Below are 20,702 nucleotides of genomic sequence, written 5' to 3'. Positions count from 1 at the left end.
CAAATTGTAGTTACCTTGCACTTCCGCGACGAAGAAAGCTGTAGCAAGCGTCTTACTTCCAATGGTGAGCTCCATGGAAGCAACTCCTTTGGCGCTAAGGGGCTCGCTCCCTCCAACACCACTAACGGTCATGTTCGTCTTGATCAAGTCTTCGTCTTGGCCACTGAGCTTCTTGTACAGCGAGTAGGGCATAAGATTTACAATGGCCCCACCATCTATTAGCATGCGAGTCACCGGCTTCCCGTTGATGTGTCCCTTCATATAAAGAGCCTTCAGATGATTGTCTTTCTTGCTTGGCTTCTGGAACACAGCTTCACGGGGCCTGAACTGAAGATGAGCCAAATCCTCCTCCGGAACCACAAAGTAATCCGAAGATAAGTGCACCACATTTATCTCCATATTGGTGCGCTCCGGAGATGCTTCATAATCCACCAATTCCTCATCTTCTGCTGTCGGAGGAACTGCTGGGGCTTCACCAACAGAAGGAACCAAAACGGGTGGCACCAATTCAGCTATTGCCTCTGCACTGGGCTCGACCGGTCTGATCGGTTGGTCAGAGCGGTCTGACCGGTCCTCCTGACCGGTCTGACCGGTCGGCTGTGGCGGTTCGACCGGTCTGTCTAGCCGGTCAGCTGTCTTAGCTTTCCACACCTTGCTTTGAGGGAACATAGGCCTGTATCTGTTGAATTCCTCATCCCTCATCTTCTCCTTCTCCTATTCCTTCTTTTCCTTGTTGTGGAGGCGCTGCAATTTCCTTTTTTGCGTATGAGTTAAATCCCGAAGGGCACCATCTAGGCTGATGGTACTTATCCGCTGCACCCTTGCTGCTACCGGCCTCATGATCATTGGTCATGATCGGCTTTTGTGAAGGAACATCAACCGATGTATCTATATCCATCGGTTTCTTGCCCATATCCTTTATGGGCACTTTGATTTCACCGATTTGAACCACAAAATCGGCTTTAAGTTTCTCTGAGTCGGCCACAAGCTTCTGCTCCTCCTTCCTCTCCTTGATGCGATATTCGAACTTTGGAACAGGAGCTTGGCCCGGCCTCTGATGAGACCAGTCTGACCGGTCAGTGTGTACCGGTCTGACCAGTGCAACCTGCCGCACTGGACCGGATTGGCGTGGTCCCAATCGGTCATGCACTGGCGCCCTTGTGCTTTCCCCTTGATAATGTGGAGGATAAGGCATCAGGAAACACTGCATCCACATCCCCCCATGCTCCCATGCCAGATTTGTTGCATTTGAAGCCGGTGGCATCCACGCCATGGTAGCATACATCTTCTGAGGAGGATATAACGTGACAACATCACCTCTGCGCCTGCTGGATTCCCTCCTTGGGGATGCTGGATGATCTTGATGTGGTGGTGAACGCGGTCTCTTTTTTAACGGCCGATCATTTTGAACGGCCTTTGTGTACTTGTTCAACAACTGGTTGAAGGTGGGCTTCTGATTAGCAGTTCTTCCCTGCACCTTCACTTCGTTGGTCTTTCAAGTACCCACTTCCGGACGTTTTGGCTTGAAGGTCCGGGGACGGTCACCAGGGCAGTCTGACCGGTTGGAAGAACCGGTCTGACCTGTCGGACCGATCTGACCGGTCAGAGGCACCGGTCTGACCGGTCGTGCCTGATCAGCAGACCGATTTTCTGGTGGAGAGCTCCCTTGCCCCCGAGTCTGGGATTCTTGACAATGATCTTCAGAGTACTCTTGCCATCATCAGTTTTCTCTTTTATAACTTCTCGGGCAAGGATCTTGTCACTTGTGCTCATCGGTCTTGGATCACCGATGACAACATGCTTTCCCTTGGCTCCTTCGGCTTGTTCCGGCCGAATGAGCACCTTTGGATTGTTCAATTCCAGCGTATGAACAGGGAAAGGAGCTTTGTCAATCTGCATCTCAGAAAGTACTAATCGTCCTTCATTAATGGCCGATTGTACCTGTCGATGAAAAACATTACAATCATTAGTAGCATGAGATGTAGAGTTATGCCACTTACAATATGCATGTCGTTTAAGCTCGTCGGGAGATGGACTAGCATGCGATAATTGGATGTTACCATTCTTAAACAATTCATCAAAAATCCGATCACACTTAGAAACATCAAAAGTAAACTTCGGCTCCTCTTGCCGATTCTTTTGAATCGGCTTGAGAGACGGAACCGAACCGGGTTTGGCCTTTGATGGCCAAACAAATTCAGCGGCATATACTTCCTTACTATCATCGTCCGAACCATCCGAATCATGATCAAGAATGTGTGTGTTGGACCGATGAGGCTTGAAAGTATCTTTGGCATTTTTAAGTTTAAATTCTAAACCCATGACTTTGACTTGCAAGAAATTCACGGTATGATATTCAAAGCCCTCAAGTTTCTCTTTCAAATAAGAACGTAAACCATTAAATGCCAAATCCGCCAAATCCTTTTCGGAAATTATCAAACTAAAACACCGATTTTTAATTTCTTTAAATCTTTTGAAATAATCCGAAGAAGATTCATCACGTCCTTGCCTAATCGATGTTAAATCCAACAATTTCGCTTCGGTTTCCCCACTAAAGAAGTGATCATGAAATTTACGCTCCAATTGAGCCCGATTGCGAATAGAATTAGGAGCAAGTGAAGAAAACCAAGAGAAAGCTGTTCCAGTCAAAGATAAAGAAAATAGACGCACACATAAAGCATCAATAAAACCAGCTTCTCCTAACTGCAACACATATTGACTAACGTGTTCCCAAGTTGTACGAGAATCATCACCATTAAATTTAGTAAACTCAGGAATATGCCAACCAGCAGGAAAAAGGAGTAAAATCAAACTCAGCGGGATAAGGTTTTTGATATAAACGTGTAGTACCCATATCCACCCCAAGCTTACTTTTAATCGCATTTTCCAGATCCTCTTTGAACTTAAGAAGATCGGCTTGATAGTGCTGGCTGGTGTAGAACTCAGAAAACCGATGTGCATTAGGATTTCCATGCACCATCATCTGTAAAGAAGTTGGGATCGGTCCTTGATTAAGTCCAGATCCATGTGATCCTCCCGCTACAGCAGTAGTGCGGGACGGAGTATAAAGTGACAATTCATTACTTCGGCTAGGGGCAGCCGAACCTGGAATTGTCTCGAGAGGTGTTGGTGACAGCACTGAGTAACCGGTCTGACTGGTTGGGTAACCGGTCTGACCGATCTGTGGGACCGGTCTGACCGGTGCTGTGTGCACGGTCGATGGTGGTGGGGTTTGGCCTGGGAACGAGTTCGGCGGCATACCATAAAGTGGAGATGTGAACTCAGGGGTAGCCGAACTCGGATCTGATGAGTTAGGATCTGACATAGGTTGTTTACCTTTAAGCGCATCAACATCACTACTCAATTTAACTAAAATGTCACCTATGGCAGCTTGTGCAGCAATAATCTTCTGATCCATTAAAGATGACATCCTATCAAACATATCAGATGGAGAAAGGTTTACATTGGGGATCTCTTCAATCTTATCCTGGTTAAGCTTGAGAGACGGCAGCACGAACTCCTTCACCCTTTTGACGAGGCCACCACGATCCTTCTTGAAGCCCTTCAAGAATTGTGCCTTGACGTGCTCCTCCACAAGAAGGTAGGCCTTGCGTTCCTCCTCGGTGAGCTCCTCCATGGTAGCCGTGATGATGTTCTCTTTGTTGATTTCTAAAGAGCCCATCTTCTTCAGGGAGTAGATCAGATCGGTTTTAAAACCAGATTAATCTATCCCCAGTGGAGTCGCCAAAAAGTGTGTTGACACAGAATCGTGCCAACACACTCGAATGCGCTAGAACGCGTGAACGATCATCAAAACGATCAACACCCGCGAAACCCTGGGCGGACCGGTCTGACCGATTCCGCCGACCGGTCTGACCGGTGCAGGCAGGGGCTCGCTGGAAATCTAGAACAACGAGCTCGGAAGGGACCCCGTCGGAGCTCATGAACCCAGTCAGAACGTCTTCAAACGCCGCCGGGACGAAGGAAGAAAGCAATCTAGGGTTGGAAAAGGCTAAGGTTTGAGAGATAAAAGTAATGCGATTTTTTGTATTGATTCGATTGGGAATAACCTCAATCGGCCTTAGCCTTTATATTTATAGTCCGGGGAAGACGTACCCCTTCACGAGTATGATTACATGAGGACTCTTTACCAAAATCCTAATTCTACTTAGACTGTACAGACCAGACCGGTCTGATCGATCGACCTCAGCAAGTGCCAAATTTGGTTGTCAACAGACGGCCACCTTGAGGAAGCTGCCTAAGGAAGCCGATCCCGTTGGCCACGGCGAGCATCACCTCCCTCCACTACTACCCAAAAAAACATTAACCACGACCTTTTGAAAACACCTTTGAGGCGAGTAGAATTTTTAACCGCCTCGGTTAATACCTAGCATTAATCGAGGCGGTCATTTTTCATTAAAAGAGGCGGTTATTGAAACTACCTCGGTTAAGGTACTCATTTTTAAAATGCCCGCCTTGGTTAATTGATTGACCGAGGCGCCAATCCTATGAAGCCCGTCTCGGAAGATACCTAACGTCCAAACAGGCCCAAAAAGCCTGGTAACAGACTTCAATATATACGGTAAGTTACGGTTTGGCCACCGCTTACTTCCCCTCCACCACTCCTCCCCCGAATTCCCGGCTGCCCACCCCTCTCCTCCCACTCTCTCATGACGCGCGCCGCAGCGCCCTCTCCCCTCCTCCCCGCCGGTCCTCTCTCCTTCCCTCCCCCTCTCCAGCAGTGCGGGTCCGACGGCCGCGCTAGCGGCCAGGAGCAGCGGCCGGGAGCAGTCAGCGGCGGGCCCCTCACGACCGGGAGCAGCGGCTGGGAGCAGTCTGCAGCGGGCCACCTCATCCTCGAAGCCCGGCGGCGGCGCGTCACCTCCTCCTCAGCCTCCTCCAGCGGCGGCGGCGGTGGATGCGGCCGGATCTGGCAGGTGGGCCACCTCCTCCCCGAAGCCCGGTGGCGGCGTGTCGCCTCCTCCCGGCCTCCTCCAGGCTCCCGCGGATCCGTCGGTAGCGGGCCCAGAACTGGCGGCAGCTGAATACTATTCTTGCAAGTTTTGCATGGGTACGATATCATATGTGTCTTCTCATTTCTTGCGTGTTCTCTACAGCTTGAATGAATTTATTAAGTTCTCCAAGGAAGTAAGCTTCCATCCTTCGTACTTTGTACATCCATATCGTATTCATCTCCGAACAGCAAACAAAAATTTTAATGTATTAAAACAATTACTTCAATAATTTATTAAATAAATTGTAAATAAATATATACTTTTATATATGCGTAGATATTGAAAAGGTCAATTTAATATGTACTATTTAAAAATCAAAACCTGATCAATTAATATATAACTAAATCTTGGGAAAAGACTATCATGCATTTGTATAAATATATAAAGGTCAATTATTAATTTTGATAGAACCTGCTAGGGTTTGATTCATGACCTTTCGATGAGAGTGGGGGGTAACTCAATTTGGAGGATCGACGTTATGTTGCCCGACTACAACACCACAAGAGGCTGCGCCTTAGCGATAGTTACACCATCTCTGATTTGTACTGCTTTTGTTGTGCCAAGAACAACCTTGAACCTGCAATCAAATCAAAGAACAAGGGGACAAGCAAACAGCACACCGATCTTGCCCAAAGGATGAATCTGGTACACACAAGTTTGGGGTTCTGAATCAAGTAAATCGGGTGGTCTAATCGACACACGCGATGGTTGGTCAAATAATAAAAATGTTGTATTTTCCGATACATCATTATGGATTGGATTAGTCTTTCTTGTAGCTATTCTGAATTCTCTCATTTCTTCCATTTGTTTAGTATTTAGTAGCCCGATATAAAATAAACAAAAAGAAAGGCCTTTTTTTTCAAAAACAATTCTTTGATACACATTAAAAATAAGGAAGTAGCAGCAGCTAAACTTTCATCTAAACAAAATTCAAGCATTTCCTTGTGGCTGCTACTAGTTTATATAGGTGGAAAGGCAGCCATGAGGGTGTTGAGGTCGAAACCCTAACTTAAAATGGGCCCTTAGTGGGCTGGACAAGATACAAATAACTCGGCCCATGTCTGGAAATCCAAACATCATTTTGGTGATTCCACTTAGCTACAGAGGAATTTCATAATGAGGTTGGATCCATCAGAAAGTAGACTTCAAGACCTTTCCAACAAGTACTCATAAGCCCAAACAACTCTTGGAGTGAAGAGTTAGGGCCATCTCAATCTGGTGCTTCCTTCAGGTCTGAACGCGTGGTCCGAAACGTTGGTCCGAACTACTGGATGTTATCTATGTTCGAATTTGCTGGCAGCACCCACACATTTGATTGGTTCTTCACCTTTGTTTGTAAATATAAATAAACCATCATCATGATTAAGGATCATCCAATTCTGAGAACTATATGTATGGACAGGTATAAACGAATTTACTTGAGAATTAGGCATGTTTCTCGATCTCTAGTTGTGCGACTTTGTTGTCCTTATTGTAACATATGTGTGGTTGTACCAAGGGTAGGGATGTCCACATCAAATTTGGTAAATAAATGGTAAATAAATATATACTTTATATATGTGTAGATATTGGAAAAGTTCAAGTTAACATATACTAACTAAAAAATCCAACCAATTATTGTACCACTAAATCTTGGGAAACAAACTATTATAAATTTGTGTAAATGTAGAAAATGTTAATTATTAGTTTGGTAAATAAATATAGAGAAAAATGCATTGTCGCTTCCTAAACTTATTGTGAGGTGTTATCTAGGTCCCCGAACTCTAAGTCATCGACATCCCTAAACTCTCAATATGCATATTGAAATCCCTGAACTTATCACTGGATGTCATCTGGGTTCCTAAACTCTTAAAATATATATTTTTAGTTTCCAAATTTGTAAAGGTGAACGTGATGAATTTGCAGATCTGATAGTGTATTTTAAGAGTTTAAGGACCTAAATGACATCCTAGGACAAGTTTAATGGATGAAGATGTATTTTGAGAGTTTAGAGACCTAGGTGATACATTATGACATGTCTGAATATCTGAAAATGTATTTTGAGAGTTTAGGGACTTATATGACACCTCTGAACAAGCTTTTTGGGGTCTTTGTTCATTATAAAGACAGATTTTCTGCCGTCTCCGATGGCCCCTGGGGATTCACGAGGTGGTGGAGACCGATGCCGTCTCGCTGGTCGGTGGTAGTCCTAGTAGATGTAGGGGTAGGTTTCTAGCGACGCGGCCGAGGCGGTGGCGACGGCGGCACCACCATGGAATAAGGTCCTCTCGTGCTCTTCCCCGCCTCGACGACGCTCTACTCCGGTGTTGGCGACGAGCGCGTGGAGGAGTCTGTACAGGAGTCTGCGTTGGCATCATCTCAGCGATGAGGTGCTACTCACGGCGCGTTTGGTCAAGGAGGTAGCGACAGCTGTGGGTGTTGTGGCGGCTTGGAGAGTGGATCGCCCTCGACCTTCCCTCGGCGTTTGTCGACGGCGAGTGCTGATCCAAGATCGGAGAGGCTCGGGGTGCACCCCGCCCATGGTGACGGGATTCAACTGCGGCTTGTTTCAAAGCTTCTTAGCGATGGGGCTTCTCCTGATCTGGGTCTCGGCTGCTCTTGGCGCCGGTGATGACCGGTGGCGGAGTTATCCGACGACGATGGAGCGAACGGAGGCCAGGGACTTGCTTGTGTTTCTTGTTTTTCCTAGGGGCTTCTCTGCGTGTTTGTCGGGACAGCTGTCACTGTATCCTACTCTACCGTATCTGTACTCATATGTGTCTTTGTACATTGTCCTTATCCAGTAATACAGATACGTTTCTCAAAAAAAAAAAGACAGATTTGCTTCAGCAAACAAAGACCTGCCATTTTTTTTATGTGCTCAGCTTGCTTTCCAATGCCCACAAGCCATTTGTTTTGCTGAGGTAGTAGCTAATCATCCTTTTAAACCACATGTTTTGCCAGAAAAAAAAAGGAATGGGGGGTTTCTTTTTTGGCAACGTATGTTATGCAAACCATCTTCGTATGCAAACTATGAAAACTCCAATCTGAACCACCGGATCAAGATCCAAGGGGCATAAGGAGGTGGGGGTGGTAATTTTACAATTAACTGCCCGCCCTCCACCGCTATGCATGAGGAGGGGGCTTCTCTGCGTGGTTTGCATAGCATACGTTGCCTTCTTCTTTCGTGTCACGTGTGCCATCAGTAGTCAAAACACATTCAGATATACTGACCAAATCACATGGTATTCCTGGTGTGATAAATGCATGATACTAAATGTTTTTATATAAAATGCAGTAGTGCTTGGGAAATTCTGCTTTTCAAAAGAAAATGTAAAAACTTAATACGTTGGCAGTGTATGACACTCCATTAAAAACTTCAGTCTGATACGGACCTTAGCTCATCTCTCGTTCTGCTAGAAAGGTTCTGTAAGGTGTTCAAGCTTCTTTCAATTCGATCCTCAATACATGCGAGACCCCTCTCAAGTTTCAACACACTGATATGCATGATACGAGCATCAATTTCTGCAAGCTTTGCAAAAGCACGCAGCAACATGTAGTAATCAGCATGCGCAACATACATAAAGCCAACACTTAGTCTCCTCCTCCTATAACGAAGATAACCATCTGATTTCCTCGGTTTCCTAGGTGGCATATAATGAAATCCATGATCTTGCATCTCTGACACGAGGATTTGCATTGGGTCATGACCTGAAGATGAGGAAGTACAACTTGCTTCAACAAATGTTCCATCTCGGTAGCGCTTGTTCACTCCTTTTGTAATTGTAGTTTCTTCAGTACCTTGAGACTGGGATTTTACATGCTCTTTTGGATTGTCATCCTGGAATGCAATATCATACCCATCTAAATATTTCGTAGTTGGGAGCAAACTTTGTGCAACACAACTAGAATGATACTGTCAAAACAACTAATCAGCCACAAAATCAACATGGAGACCCTACCCATAACAAAATATCGAGGTTCAAGATCAAATTTAATCAATGGACTGCATTGACTACTATAGATTTTCTAGAAAAAATTATAATTGCAAGTTTGGCATGATACAACCTGGGATGTGCTGCACGCCTGCACTGTATTTTAAGCCGTTAATACAGTTTACATAGAGAAAGAACTGCCCCAGAGTCTTCAAGTTACACAATATGATATTTTTGGCACCTCATGCGAAAGGAAAATACATGAAAACATTGTCAAGCAAAGTACATACCTCTCTGGCTTTGTACATATCTGAAAAGATCTCTATTAGATGCTCCTTTTCCGTTGAAACTGTAATCCCAGTAAAAATAACTTCCTTGCAGTATTTGAGATAAGATTGGAGGTCACTCAAGTAGTCTGTAAAATTAGAAAACATCAAGTCAGGTGCCCTACCATTAAGAAGTACTCCCACTAGCAACAAAAGTGTCAGCTATCTATACTGACACACAAATTGATGGTAGTACCAAATAATCTTTTCATAATAGCATACTCCCATAATTCTTAATCGATTAAATGAAAATAATTTCTAACAGCCAGTACAACATCTTATTGAATTTGCAAAGTAAAAATCTCATGTTTCTTTAACTGGCAGAAATTTTACAAAAATCTAATACTTCCCATTTCAGTGCTGAAATGAAGTTACTCGACACCATCTATAGAAAAAGGACAAAGCAAAACTGTCTTAATTGAAGCACATGTTAAACTGGTCCAATGTTCTCCATTAGTCTTCCCTCTATGTGTTTGGAAGCATAAGTTGATGATAATTGTACAAAATTAAGGCATTACCAGGAGTGACAATCACGTAGTGTAAGAAACTTGTGCTTTGTTTGTGAAGATTTGAGACACAGAATGATGTACGGTAACCACATGTGCTAGTCTTCGTTTTAGCAAACATTAGCTTTTTCACTTCCAAGCAGGAAGGAGGACCAAGACCTAAGTCCACGAAATAAGCAAACGACCATTTGTACTTGATTTAGTATAGCAAGTTGAACATAGATAAACTAATGTCAGCATAAGCATGACACAAACTAACACGTGTGTACTAGAAGAGAAAGCTAATGCGGACACAAGGCACAGACCAAAAGCCATCCAAACTTACCATGTGAAACAATGATTTTTTCATAGGCATCTGCAATAGCACATAATAGTTCTCTCATGCCAAACTCCTCACTGTTACTGTCATCAAGTTTCTTGAAAGTCGGTGCATTTGCATCAGGATCAGATCTACCTGTGTTTCTTCCTTCCTCACAAATCTTCTGCAAAGACACATAACTTCAGTCTATTTGCAGTTATCAAAGGACTTAAATGGCATAAAGGAACGGAATCTATGCGGAAAACTCACCTCCCATATCCCTTGACTGTTGATGTTATACAGAACTCGTAGAGTCACTACTAGTATAGCCATCACATAAACCCGTGTAGGGACTCTAGCAGGATTACTGGACAACCATAGTTCTGCAGGCGTTGCCCACTCATAAATTCGGCATGCTTGAGGAAGGATTTTATCTACAGGCAGAGACAAGTCCTTCAAGCAACGTTGAGAAATTGCATAGAAGTTAACTGAAGGAAGCCTCAAGCCTACTCTTTGTGCTATGGATCCAGCCGAAGCTTCCAATTGCCATGCTCCAATAACTCGCACCGGCCTGAACAGTTGCCCTGCATCCAAAGGGCAGTCATGCAGTTGCCGCGAGCTCCCAAGGAGCCTGTCTACTTCAGTAAACACTGCCAGATAAGGGATCTTCCCTTCCATTGCCCACTTGTAAATGTCAGTAGGTAGGATGGCTTCACGGGCAATATGACAGGCCAGGAAACAGACTGCTAGTGTTGAGTAAACGGGCAGCAACATCCTCAGTGAGCGCAGAATGGCAAACTCAACCCTTCGCCTGTCTTTTTGTCGTGGAAAGATATCATCCTCCCATTCAGACTTCACCTCGTCAGGTTTATTATTGTTATCTACAAACAAGAGAAAGATTCATGTGAAGTTTGTTCTTCTGTTCTTTCAAATGGCAATACCTCAACAAGGGCGAGCGTAGACGGCTCACCTCCACCACCAGAACGCTTCTCTCTCCCCGCGGCATCGTGTTCCGCGATCACCTGGCGCGCCCACATATCGTCGAACACCTTGGATGCAGCGACCCACCGCACCCAGATGGTGCCGGCGACGCCACACACGAGCGCGCCGACCCGGTGCCGCTGCACCAGCGCCTCCAGCTGCAGCTGCAGGATGACCTGGAGCCCCCTCACGTAGCGCCAGCGCACCCGCGCCGCCAAATCCTCGGGCTCCCTCCACGCCCCGGCGACGGGCGCGAAGTCCCGCGGCTCGCTCTGCTTCACGAAGTCGTCGAACGCGGCGGCGGGCGCGTGGCGGGAGCCTGGCGTGGCGTGAGGGGTCCTCGGGTAGGCGGAGGGGGTGGGGATGCCGAGCTTGCGGCCGGGCTGGGTGTCGACGCGGCGGACGGAGATGTTGCCGGTGGCTTGGAAGTCGTGGGGGTCGGCGACGGTTGCCTGCGTGGTGTGGACGGCAGAGCACATGCGGCACGTGAAGAAGCCATCCTCCGCGTCGTCGGCTGTGTAGTCGTCGCCGATTTTGCAGCCTGGGCACACCAGGTGGATACTTCCGCCGCCGCCGTAGGTGTCGGGGGAGGCGCCGCCCGGGTTGTAGTCCATGCATGGCTCGAAGGTTCGGTGCGGCAATGCCGGGGCACGAGCACACTCCTCCAACCTCCAGGCCTCGCCGCCGTGGGGCCGGGGGGCGGTTGTATTAAAAAGGCTTGAGTTGGGCTGTGCGCTGGGCCAACGGGATGTACAAAAATTTGGTTGCTTCTGATTATAATCGGCTTTTGAATATGGAGGAAAAAGGGCATTTTATACTATATCTCCACTTTGTTCATCCCGTACTATTTCAATTCGAGCAAGTTGTCTTCTCCCTTTCTCCGCATGCAAGTTGTAAGTCCAAATTTGTGATCAGTAAAGAACATTATGCCCTATGTTAAAAAATTGTGTTAGTAGATTTTCATGATTATTTTCATGGGGTATTTTTACTATAAATTTCCAATGTACAGCACCCCATAACATTTGAACTTAAAGTCCAAAACATGTATGGAGAAAAAAAAAGAAACTCTCATTAGGAGATAGATTGCACTAATGAAATAGTTTGATGGAGTAAATAGATCCTTAATTTTTTTTCAACAGTTTGGCAGACAAAGTGTAATATTTGAGACAGTAGGATAAACCTTTTTTTCCTTAATATTAAACTAATGTCTGATTTATATTCTTTTCTTCGTTCAATTTGACATGATCAAGTTCCTTTCCCATTGGGCTAAGGTCTTAAGGATCGGAATTAATTAATGTTCTCCCATCAATTTGACATGTGTATGTGGTGAAGCAAAAAGTAGATACGGATTGTACTATCTGAAGGTGTCACCAAAGGATTAACAAACCGGCAGCGTAAGGCATTTGTTCATTATGAATTTTCAAGACAGTCCATAATGAACAACAAGAATTGAGAGCACAGAAGCCAACATTTCTATAGCAACCAGTACTCATGCATGACAGAAATCCTTCCTCATATCCCAACAATAATCCAGTATAGTTGCTAGCATAGTATGTATAAAAAATTATGTAGTATTATGGAAGTGCTGCTCATACAAAATCTAGCTATACCTACAAAATACTCAATATATTGATGGTTCAATTAATATATCAATTCCCAAATCGACACTCTTTGGTAATTATGGGGGATTTTTCCCCTCTTTGTGCCAAGTAAACACGATTGTTCTATATGCTTTGCATTAGTGAGTGTGAAAATATGAATGAATGGAGTTGGGCATTTGAAGTGTCTACCTCATATAGAGGGGTTGTATGTCCATGTAGATAATTTTACATGGATTACATTTCCATTTGTCTTTAATAATCACGTTACAATCAGCAGCCTAGTTGGTTCCGCACTCTGAAACCAACTAGTTCTTGTACTTTGTTTCTTCTCCTCTTAATGAGAAGCGTGCTCAGGCACGGTGGCGAAAAAACATTTCCATTGGTCTTTGCCCTACTCCTATTACCTGCAGAAATTTCTTATCCATTAATACAAATGTTGAAATTGGAACTGTATATTACTTTCCTACGTCTTTGCTGACTGTTGTCTATGTTTTCGTGGTTAGCTTACTAATTACTAGCAACTATGCCCATGCATCGCTATAAAAAATCATATAAATATATTAATTAGCATATATATATATTATACATCATATGTATTTTAATAACATAATACGTGTTGGTCGATGACTTCAATCTTTTTCAATTTAATCGTCAAGCGTTAATTCTAAATGGTTTGGACCCTTAACTCAACATATGGTCACTTGGATTCCGATTAGGATTCTGATTGACGGACTAAGGAATAATATATTACTTGCTTTAGTAATAGTAAAGGTAAAGATAGAGATTTATGTACAAAAATCTCTAGTAGAAATTTCTTTTCATGCGTGCAACTTTACATTCTTTTGTTCATTATATCCTCTGAACTGTTGAATTAGTTTCTACTCTATGCTCCTTGTGTACGTGATATTTAGGAACTTGACCATTGAAATTTCATAGTTGCAAGTGTATTTCAGAAGATAAATTACATATGGAAAAGATAAGGTTGACTCTACTAGTACCACTTAACTATTATCTAAAGCTATAACTTGCCCTCTAAGTCAATTTAAACCTTAATAATTATGTATATTTCATATGTGTGTGATCCCACTGATTCTCAAATGAGGTGGGTGGGTGGGGGGGGGTTGCTATTCCTCAATCTCTACGATTGGAAATCGTCCAATCACATAGGAGCGCCCCCTCCCCCCTCGGCATTTCCCTGGCGCCTCCTTCGCCACTGCTAATCACTCTCGCCGCTGCGTCGTCTGCCCACTGCCTTCTCCTCGCCTCGCTGCCATCTACCGCCCATCGAATGTCCTGACCCGGCCGGCCGAACCGCCGCCACTGCTAGGCCGTCGTCGCCAGCGACCTCATCTAGGGCCGGTGGCCATTGGAGCCCCAGAACCCAGAACCCTAAGCTCCACCGCCTTGACCACCACCCCGGCTGCCGCTGGCCGCTACCCCACCTCCCACCCTTCGCTGGCGGCCGCTCTACCCATCCCCTAGCTCGCCGGCGGCCACTCCCCCCTCCCCTGGCTCGAGGAAGAAGAGGAACAGGCCTTTGCGATAGCATCGCACGTAGTAACGTGCGCGATGAATGGATTGCAAGTATATTCTAAATTGTGTATATTTTATATGTGTGATCCCACTGTCTCTGGCTCTGAAAATTGCTGATGTTAAAAAAAAAAAGACAAATTTTAGAGATTTCACACTTTTCTTTTCAACATCAGCAGAGCAGAAACCTTGTTGGTTGAGACGGATCTGGGTGGGAGGCTGGGATAGGACTGGGAGCAAGGGGAAAACCCCCTCCTGTACACGAGCGTCACAAGCCGGCGTTACCGGCGGGCAGCAGCAATGTCGTCCTCCAACGACGCTCCCCTGAGCCCTCGGTCCCAGGTACGTCCCCCCTCCCTTCCTCTCTCGATCTCACTCCGAATCTCTCCGGATCCGCGACCTGATCGGGCAGCCTCTCGCGCCGGCAGCTGGCGCTCTGCTGCTTCGAGGAGCTCCTCGACTGCGCGGTGGCGGACGTCGCGTCGGAGTGCCACCGCATCGCGCGCCTCGGCCTGGACCGCAGCGTCGACGCCGAGGAGGAGGAGCTCCGCGTCTGGGCCGCGCGCGCGGCCGCCGGGGCCGAACACCACCACCCCGGCGGCGGCGGGGCCGCAGAGGAGGCCGGGGCCGGGGCCGGGAGCAAGGGCGGGGTCGACGTGTTCGGCCAGACGCACCCCGCCATCGCCGCCGACGTCATCAAGTGCATGAACTGCGGCCGCCCCGTCGTCGCGGGCCGCTTCGCCCCGCACCTCGAGAAGTGCATGGGCAAGGTAAATCAATACCCTCCACTGTTGCCGGTCACTTTGGATCCCCATTACCTGACATCTAGTCCATTTTGCTCCTAGCATTTGTTCCAATTAGTTCTTAGGCCGTCGAACTAAGATTGGGGGCGGAGAGCCGAATTTGGGTTGCTGCTGCTCTTCATGTGGTTGTGCTGATATGAGTGATGACAGTACGTCTACTTCTTTGGTTCCACAATAATGGATATGAGATTAGCAACTAATTTGGGTGAGAACAATTGATATGCTGTTCCATGGGCTTTTGTTGTTGGCAGAACAAAGGCTCTTAAAACCCTTAAAATCACGGGGATGATTGCTGCAGGTGGTCACTGGAATTGCTTTTGGCCTGTGAGCTGAGACATCATTGCCAAAAGGATAAAAAACAGTCAGTTCAGTTTTGCAGCTGTTGCAAAACATAATGGCATGGAGATAAGTAAACTAATAGGTGTACTTGTAAAGCCCTTTTGATATAACCGAAATGGCTGGTTCAAAACCTGAATAGCTAAATTGTTGCATTGGGCTCTTGACTAAACAAAATCGATTTAGTTCAGCCCACTGAACTCTGAATTCTTCCTGTTCATTCTAACTGTATAAACCTAGAGTTGACTTGAGGTCTTGATCTTATTCGTAAGGCCATGCACCTTCTTTCGAGTGTCATGCCAATCAACCAATGTGGCTAAGTAATTAGTTGCTTCTATGGATAGCTGTACTATACTGTTCTTGTGGAAATAGCTATGTTGTGCAAACTGCCATTGAATTAACTGCACAACTAATAGAAAATCATCTACTAGTTGACCTCTACATTTAATTTCAAGCTATTTCAATCAGGCATTTTACCTTTCAAGTAAAAAAAGTAATAATGTGAAATTATTTCTACACTTAAACAGATTAATGACTGGTTGCTCACCTACTTTTGCTTCTCATTTAATTACTGGTCGTACTTTTAATAAGTCCATTTTGCTCCTAGTGTTCATTTAAATTAGTGCTTAGGCCGTCGAACTGAGACTGAAAGAGAAGGGCCGAATTGAATTTTTCATGGAATTAAATGGATTGTGCTGCTTCTGCTCTGTGCCACGTGGTTATGCTGATATGAGTGATTGATATAAGTGATGATAGTATGTCTAGTTTTTTGGTTCCATAATGGATTTGAGATTAGCAATTAATTTGGGTGACAACAGTTGCTTTGCTGTTCCATGGTTTTCGTTGTTGGCAGAACAAAGGCTTTAAACACCTTAAGATTTGTGGGGATGATTGCTGCAGGTGGTCACTGAAATTGCTTTTTGCCTTTGAGACATCATTATCAAAAAGTATAAAAAAGCCAGTCAAAAGAATGGCACAGAGATAAGTGAAATAATAGGTGCACTGGTGAAGCCCTTCGATTAACCTATATGTTAGGTTCAACCCCTAAACTACTAAATTGTTTACATTGGGCCCTTGACTAAACAAAATCGGTTTAGTTCAACCCTCTGAGCTCTGTATTATTGTTCATTCTAACTGTAAACCCGGAGTTGACTCGAGGTCTCGAGCCTATCAGTAAGTTCATCCACCACTTTTCTAGTATTATGCCAATGTGACTAAGTAATTAGTTGCTTCTATGGATAGCTGTAGTATACTGCTATTGTGGAAATGGCTATGTTGTGCAAGCTGCCATTGCATTAACTTCACAACTAATGAAAATTATTTGCTACAAGACTACAAACCATTTAATTTCAATCTATTTAAATTTGACATTTTTACTTTTCAAGTAAAAAAAAGTAATAATTTGAAAATATTTCTACACTTAAACAGGTTAATGATTGGTTGCTCACCTAAATTTTTCATGCAAGACAGTTACAGTCTCCAACTCATACTTTTAGTAAATATATTTCTACTAAAAATTTGCTAAAAAGTAATGGTGTTTCATAATAAAATTATTGATATCATTACCATGTGTTAAATTCAACAAATATATATGTATTGTTAGCCAAAGATAAGGTTTGGCTGCACTAGTTCTAAAGTGACTTCCATTAGGAATGAAGAGAGTGGTATTTAGTCTCTGCAGAATCATCATTACAAACTGTCATTTATGCCATGTAGGACAAATCACTAGCCCCGATGTAAGAAATACTATGGCCACATCATATTTTTTCTAGCAGATCATGGTGAGGTTGTGGCCTCATTTGTAGAATGACATGTTAATAGGGGGTAAAATCCTCTTAAAATATTTTGAAACTCTATTATTGTTCCTAAATTTCTGTAAAGAAAGAGGCAATCCTTCTATACAACTATTTTGAATGCCAATCCTTATCAACCTTCAATCTTAGTTTTCTTGTTTACCATGACCCGAAACTTTGTTAGGCCTACCCTTCCAGGAAGCATTTCTGTCTAACAGATGTTGGTCAGCTGTTAGGCTGTTAGGCTGTTACTGTTAGGTACTCATGCTGAAAATACAACCTTGGCTTTTGAAAGGCATGTGCCTACATCGGCATTGACTGGGTTGCTGACTCCAAAAGTATGGCGAGATGGCACAAGCAATGCTGCAACATAGCAAACTTTCAGTTAGTTTACTTCTTTGGCTGATGGAAGAAACAAAAATAGTTGGAAGGGTTGGATTTAACAAAAAAGTCAATTGGAAAGGAACAGGGATGTCTCTCACTCAAGACAAGAAAAAAAATTGTGATGACCCCACTCCTATTACATTGGCTTCTGAGTAAGCAATTTCTTTTAATTAATAAGTTTTTGTGCTGAAACAAAATTATGGTCATTGTCAGTAATTCATTCATCAATCTGAAGTTTGGGTACCTGATTCAATTTTATTCATGATAATTCAGGCTTCATTATATTTTTTTTCCTGCTGATGCAAATTGATTATGGGTTTTGCTTGATTTTTAGTGCAAATATGTATTATGTCATGACAATGTCTAAAGCAATAGAAGCATATGTTAAATCGCATTAGGCTGATTGAAATCGTGATATTGGAATGGGGTGACACAAATTTATGAAGCATTTGATATGAATTGGCTTGTAGTTTCTTTACATTTCATAGGTAAATTTGCATTCTTCATAGCATGTTGAAGGGTCTAATATGATTTTTCATGGTAATTTTTACCATATTTTTATGTTGGCATGAAAACTTCTAGCATGCTTCAGCTGTAAGGATGAGGTCTTAAAAGAAATCCATACAAAACTTGATATCATCGGCATCTAAAAAAAACTCTCTTAGATCTCAATAATAGGTTTGAGGGATGATGCATTCACTAGCTTTTGAAAGGGGCTCATGGATCAATCCTAACATGCATCTAGTTCTCAACCATTGATGGGAACTTTACCTTTGCTGCCCCATCCGATAAATTCATGGCTCTTATTTTTATTAATTTTTGGAAGCTGTTTATCTTAACTGGGTCCAGTGGCTAGGATAATTCCTTTTCCCTTTCTGTACAATTGGGATGGACTATAACATTCTGCTTTTTTTTTCTATCTGGCCCTTTATGTTTCTGAACTTGATTTAATCTAGTTTGCTAGTTGGAGATAGCTTCATATAGATGCATTATTCTTATTGTGTTTATGATTTTATTTTCGTCATATCATTATGTGTTGTCTCCACCTATTTTCTGGTTGGAACTAGTCTTGCATAAACAAAGCAAACTTAATATCTGTCACTTCAGGAAAAATTACAACATGCCTGTTTGTTGGTATTTCAGGGGCGGAAAGCTCGAGCGAAAATTACAAGAAGCAGTACAGCTGGGCGGACCAGAAGCAGCAATGGCATCACTGCTTCATCCTACTCTCCATACTCCAATGCAGCCAACACTAACAGGGTGAACGTCCCTAATGGCGTGACTGATGGTGGCTGCGGCACTGGTGGAGATCACAGCAGCCATGTGCCATAGGAGCCCTGACTCAAGACTGCACTTGAGCCGTCACCATGGGCTGCATGAAGCAGGTTCTGTTGATAAATGTGGTCTATGAACCGCGAGCACCTCTCCGATAACCGCTAGTCCATGATTGTGAGAAGATAGAATCTCCCTTGGATTAGGCTTGGGTTACCAAGTGTTTGAGAAGATCACCTGATGTCTTGTTGGTCAGTGTTTTTTCATCTTCTGTATAGCTTTGAGGCTTTATTAGTTTTCAGTAGTTACAGTTCATTCAGCCAAGCGCTTGCTATCCCATAGCAGGCTTTTAGGAGAGCTACTTTGTCGCAAAACACTGGGTACCTGCATTCCCCCTGTCCCCTACTGAAAAGAGCAAAGCAGAGGCAGTCTCAAACAAGACCTCTGTATGAGCTCAACTTTTTTTTTCCCCTGGCAACGTCGGTTTGCCTTTGTTGCAGTGCAGGTGCAGCACAAGACGGGATGTCACTGCTGCCCGGACAAACTAGGTTTCTAGGATTCTCAATAGTGTGGTAGATTGGTATTCCATTGCAACATTCTAAACCAAGCCAAATTAACCCCATCGTAGAGGATTCAAAAAATAAAAAGAAGGGACCTCGTTTTGTGGTTTTTCTCTATTCTAAAATGTGCACGTTTAAATTTTGTTTTGGCTGTGTTTAGTTTGCGAAAAAGTTTAGGTTTTAATATTGTAGCACATTTTGTTGTTATTTGACAATTAATGTCTAATCATGAATTAATTAGGCTTAAAAGATTTATTTCGTATGAAATAGTTATATTGTGTAATTAATTATATTTTTTAACTGCATTTAATGCTCCATGCATCTATCTCAAGATTCAACATGGGAAATTTTTTGGAAATTAAACATGGCCTTAAAGTCAATTTACTTGCCTTGGCTCGTTCGAAAAGTTTTGAGTTGGCTCGTTTGGCTTACGAGCCGGGCATTATCCAACATTAGTGTTAAATTTAAATATGATATTAATAAATATATAATGGTTTAAACATGCTAGTTTTTACCCATTTCTAAAGTACGCAACGTTTGCATAAGAAATTTTGATTTGGTCCAATACGCATCTTCGACAGTGGACAAAGCATATATAACTCAAGTACAACAAGGACATAAACACACAACAAAGTCAAGAAAATGCATTGTCGAAAAAAAGTCATATATTAATCTCAAAAAAGAAAAAAAATCAGTCATGAGTTCATGACCCGCGCGCCTGCCCTGCAGTGGCATCTCCGTGTCTAGGTCCCATACATCCTTTTTCAGCTTGCACTGACTGCACACGCGCCTCGTGGTGATGGCGTGGCTAGAGCGTTGTACGGTGTTGCTAGGTCTTCGGCTAGGATGTGAACTCACGTGTTTTGACTACACAAACAGCAAAGGCTGATTAGGAGTGCGGTCACATATTATTTATAACATACAAGGTTTTTTCATAAAACTTTTCAGCAAAAAATGCAACGTATGTGCAAATTTGCTAGTAATATCTAAAATTATACCTTATGATGGTATTTACAAAAAATAAATAACACAAGTTAATAAATTAGGATCCCATAGATATTTGGAGACTAAAAGTAGACTAATTAGCACTGTAGTGCGACCGTTGTAGGCACCGGGAGAAGCCGGGCATAGATTTCACACATGGCATCTGGGCCCTCACTTTGCACAAAGAGTAAATTGTACCTGAGGTCCCTAAACTTGTAGCGAAGTTCCGCTTAGGTCCTCAAACTCTCAAATCATCCATCTGGGTCCCTAAAGTATATTAAGTGTTTCAGGGGGTCCCAAACGCGCCACGCGTGCATCCGAAGCCGATGTGGCATGTCATGTGGGTGAATATTTACAAAAAACCCCTAAATTTCTTTATCTTCTCATATTTGGTCCTTT

General features: G+C 43.7%; 2 protein-coding genes across 5 annotated transcripts; one reads left to right on the top strand and one right to left on the bottom strand.

Moving 5' to 3' along the window:
* Nucleotides 1-8,262: 8,262 nt before the first annotated feature.
* Nucleotides 8,263-11,720, bottom strand: LOC120699048 (TATA box-binding protein-associated factor RNA polymerase I subunit B-like). Of its 4 annotated transcripts, none has more exons than XM_039982913.1 (6): nt 11,030-11,720; nt 10,330-10,940; nt 10,087-10,243; nt 9,774-9,920; nt 9,220-9,344; nt 8,263-8,835 (listed from the first exon to the last, which is right to left on the bottom strand). In XM_039982913.1, exons 1-6 carry the CDS (start codon nt 11,652-11,654, stop codon nt 8,374-8,376), a joined length of 2,127 nt encoding a protein of 708 aa, XP_039838847.1. In that variant the 5' UTR covers nt 11,655-11,720; the 3' UTR covers nt 8,263-8,373. The 4 variants fall into 4 exon arrangements, with proteins under 4 accessions (XP_039838847.1, XP_039838848.1, XP_039838849.1 ...); XM_039982914.1 differs by having other exon boundaries at nt 10,087-10,240; XM_039982915.1 differs by lacking the exon at nt 9,774-9,920.
* Nucleotides 11,721-14,371: 2,651 nt separating this feature from the next.
* On the top strand, nt 14,372-19,255 carry LOC120699047 (SAGA-associated factor 11-like). The gene is made up of 3 exons (XM_039982912.1): nt 14,372-14,513; nt 14,600-14,941; nt 18,631-19,255. The coding sequence occupies exons 1-3, from the start codon at nt 14,472-14,474 to the stop codon at nt 18,817-18,819; spliced, it is 573 nt and encodes a 190-aa protein (XP_039838846.1). The 5' UTR covers nt 14,372-14,471; the 3' UTR covers nt 18,820-19,255.
* Nucleotides 19,256-20,702: the final 1,447 nt, after the last annotated feature.

The sequence above is a fragment of the Panicum virgatum genome, chromosome 3K, assembly GCF_016808335.1.
Source record: "Panicum virgatum strain AP13 chromosome 3K, P.virgatum_v5, whole genome shotgun sequence".
Taxonomy (NCBI): domain Eukaryota; kingdom Viridiplantae; phylum Streptophyta; class Magnoliopsida; order Poales; family Poaceae; genus Panicum; species Panicum virgatum.
The sequence above is the reverse complement of the archived record's forward strand: the minus strand, read 5'-3'. Positions and strand labels throughout refer to the sequence as shown.

Bases quoted from the DNA above. Each gene is read 5' to 3' on its own strand.
- LOC120699048 (XM_039982913.1), bottom strand. From the start codon at position 11,654: ATGGACTACAACCCGGGCGGCGCCTCCCCCGACACCTACGGCGGCGGC. The intron at 10,244-10,329 runs GTGAGTTTTCCG...GTGTCTTTGCAG, and splicing joins ACAGTCAAGGGATATGGGAG to AAGATTTGTGAGGAAGGAAG. The intron at 9,921-10,086 runs GTAAGTTTGGAT...TCGTGGACTTAG, and splicing joins AAAAATCATTGTTTCACATG to GTCTTGGTCCTCCTTCCTGC.
- LOC120699047 (XM_039982912.1), top strand. From the start codon at position 14,472: ATGTCGTCCTCCAACGACGCTCCCCTGAGCCCTCGGTCCCAG. The intron at 14,514-14,599 runs GTACGTCCCCCC...TCGCGCCGGCAG, and splicing joins CCCTGAGCCCTCGGTCCCAG to CTGGCGCTCTGCTGCTTCGA. The intron at 14,942-18,630 runs GTAAATCAATAC...TTGGTATTTCAG, and splicing joins TCGAGAAGTGCATGGGCAAG to GGGCGGAAAGCTCGAGCGAA.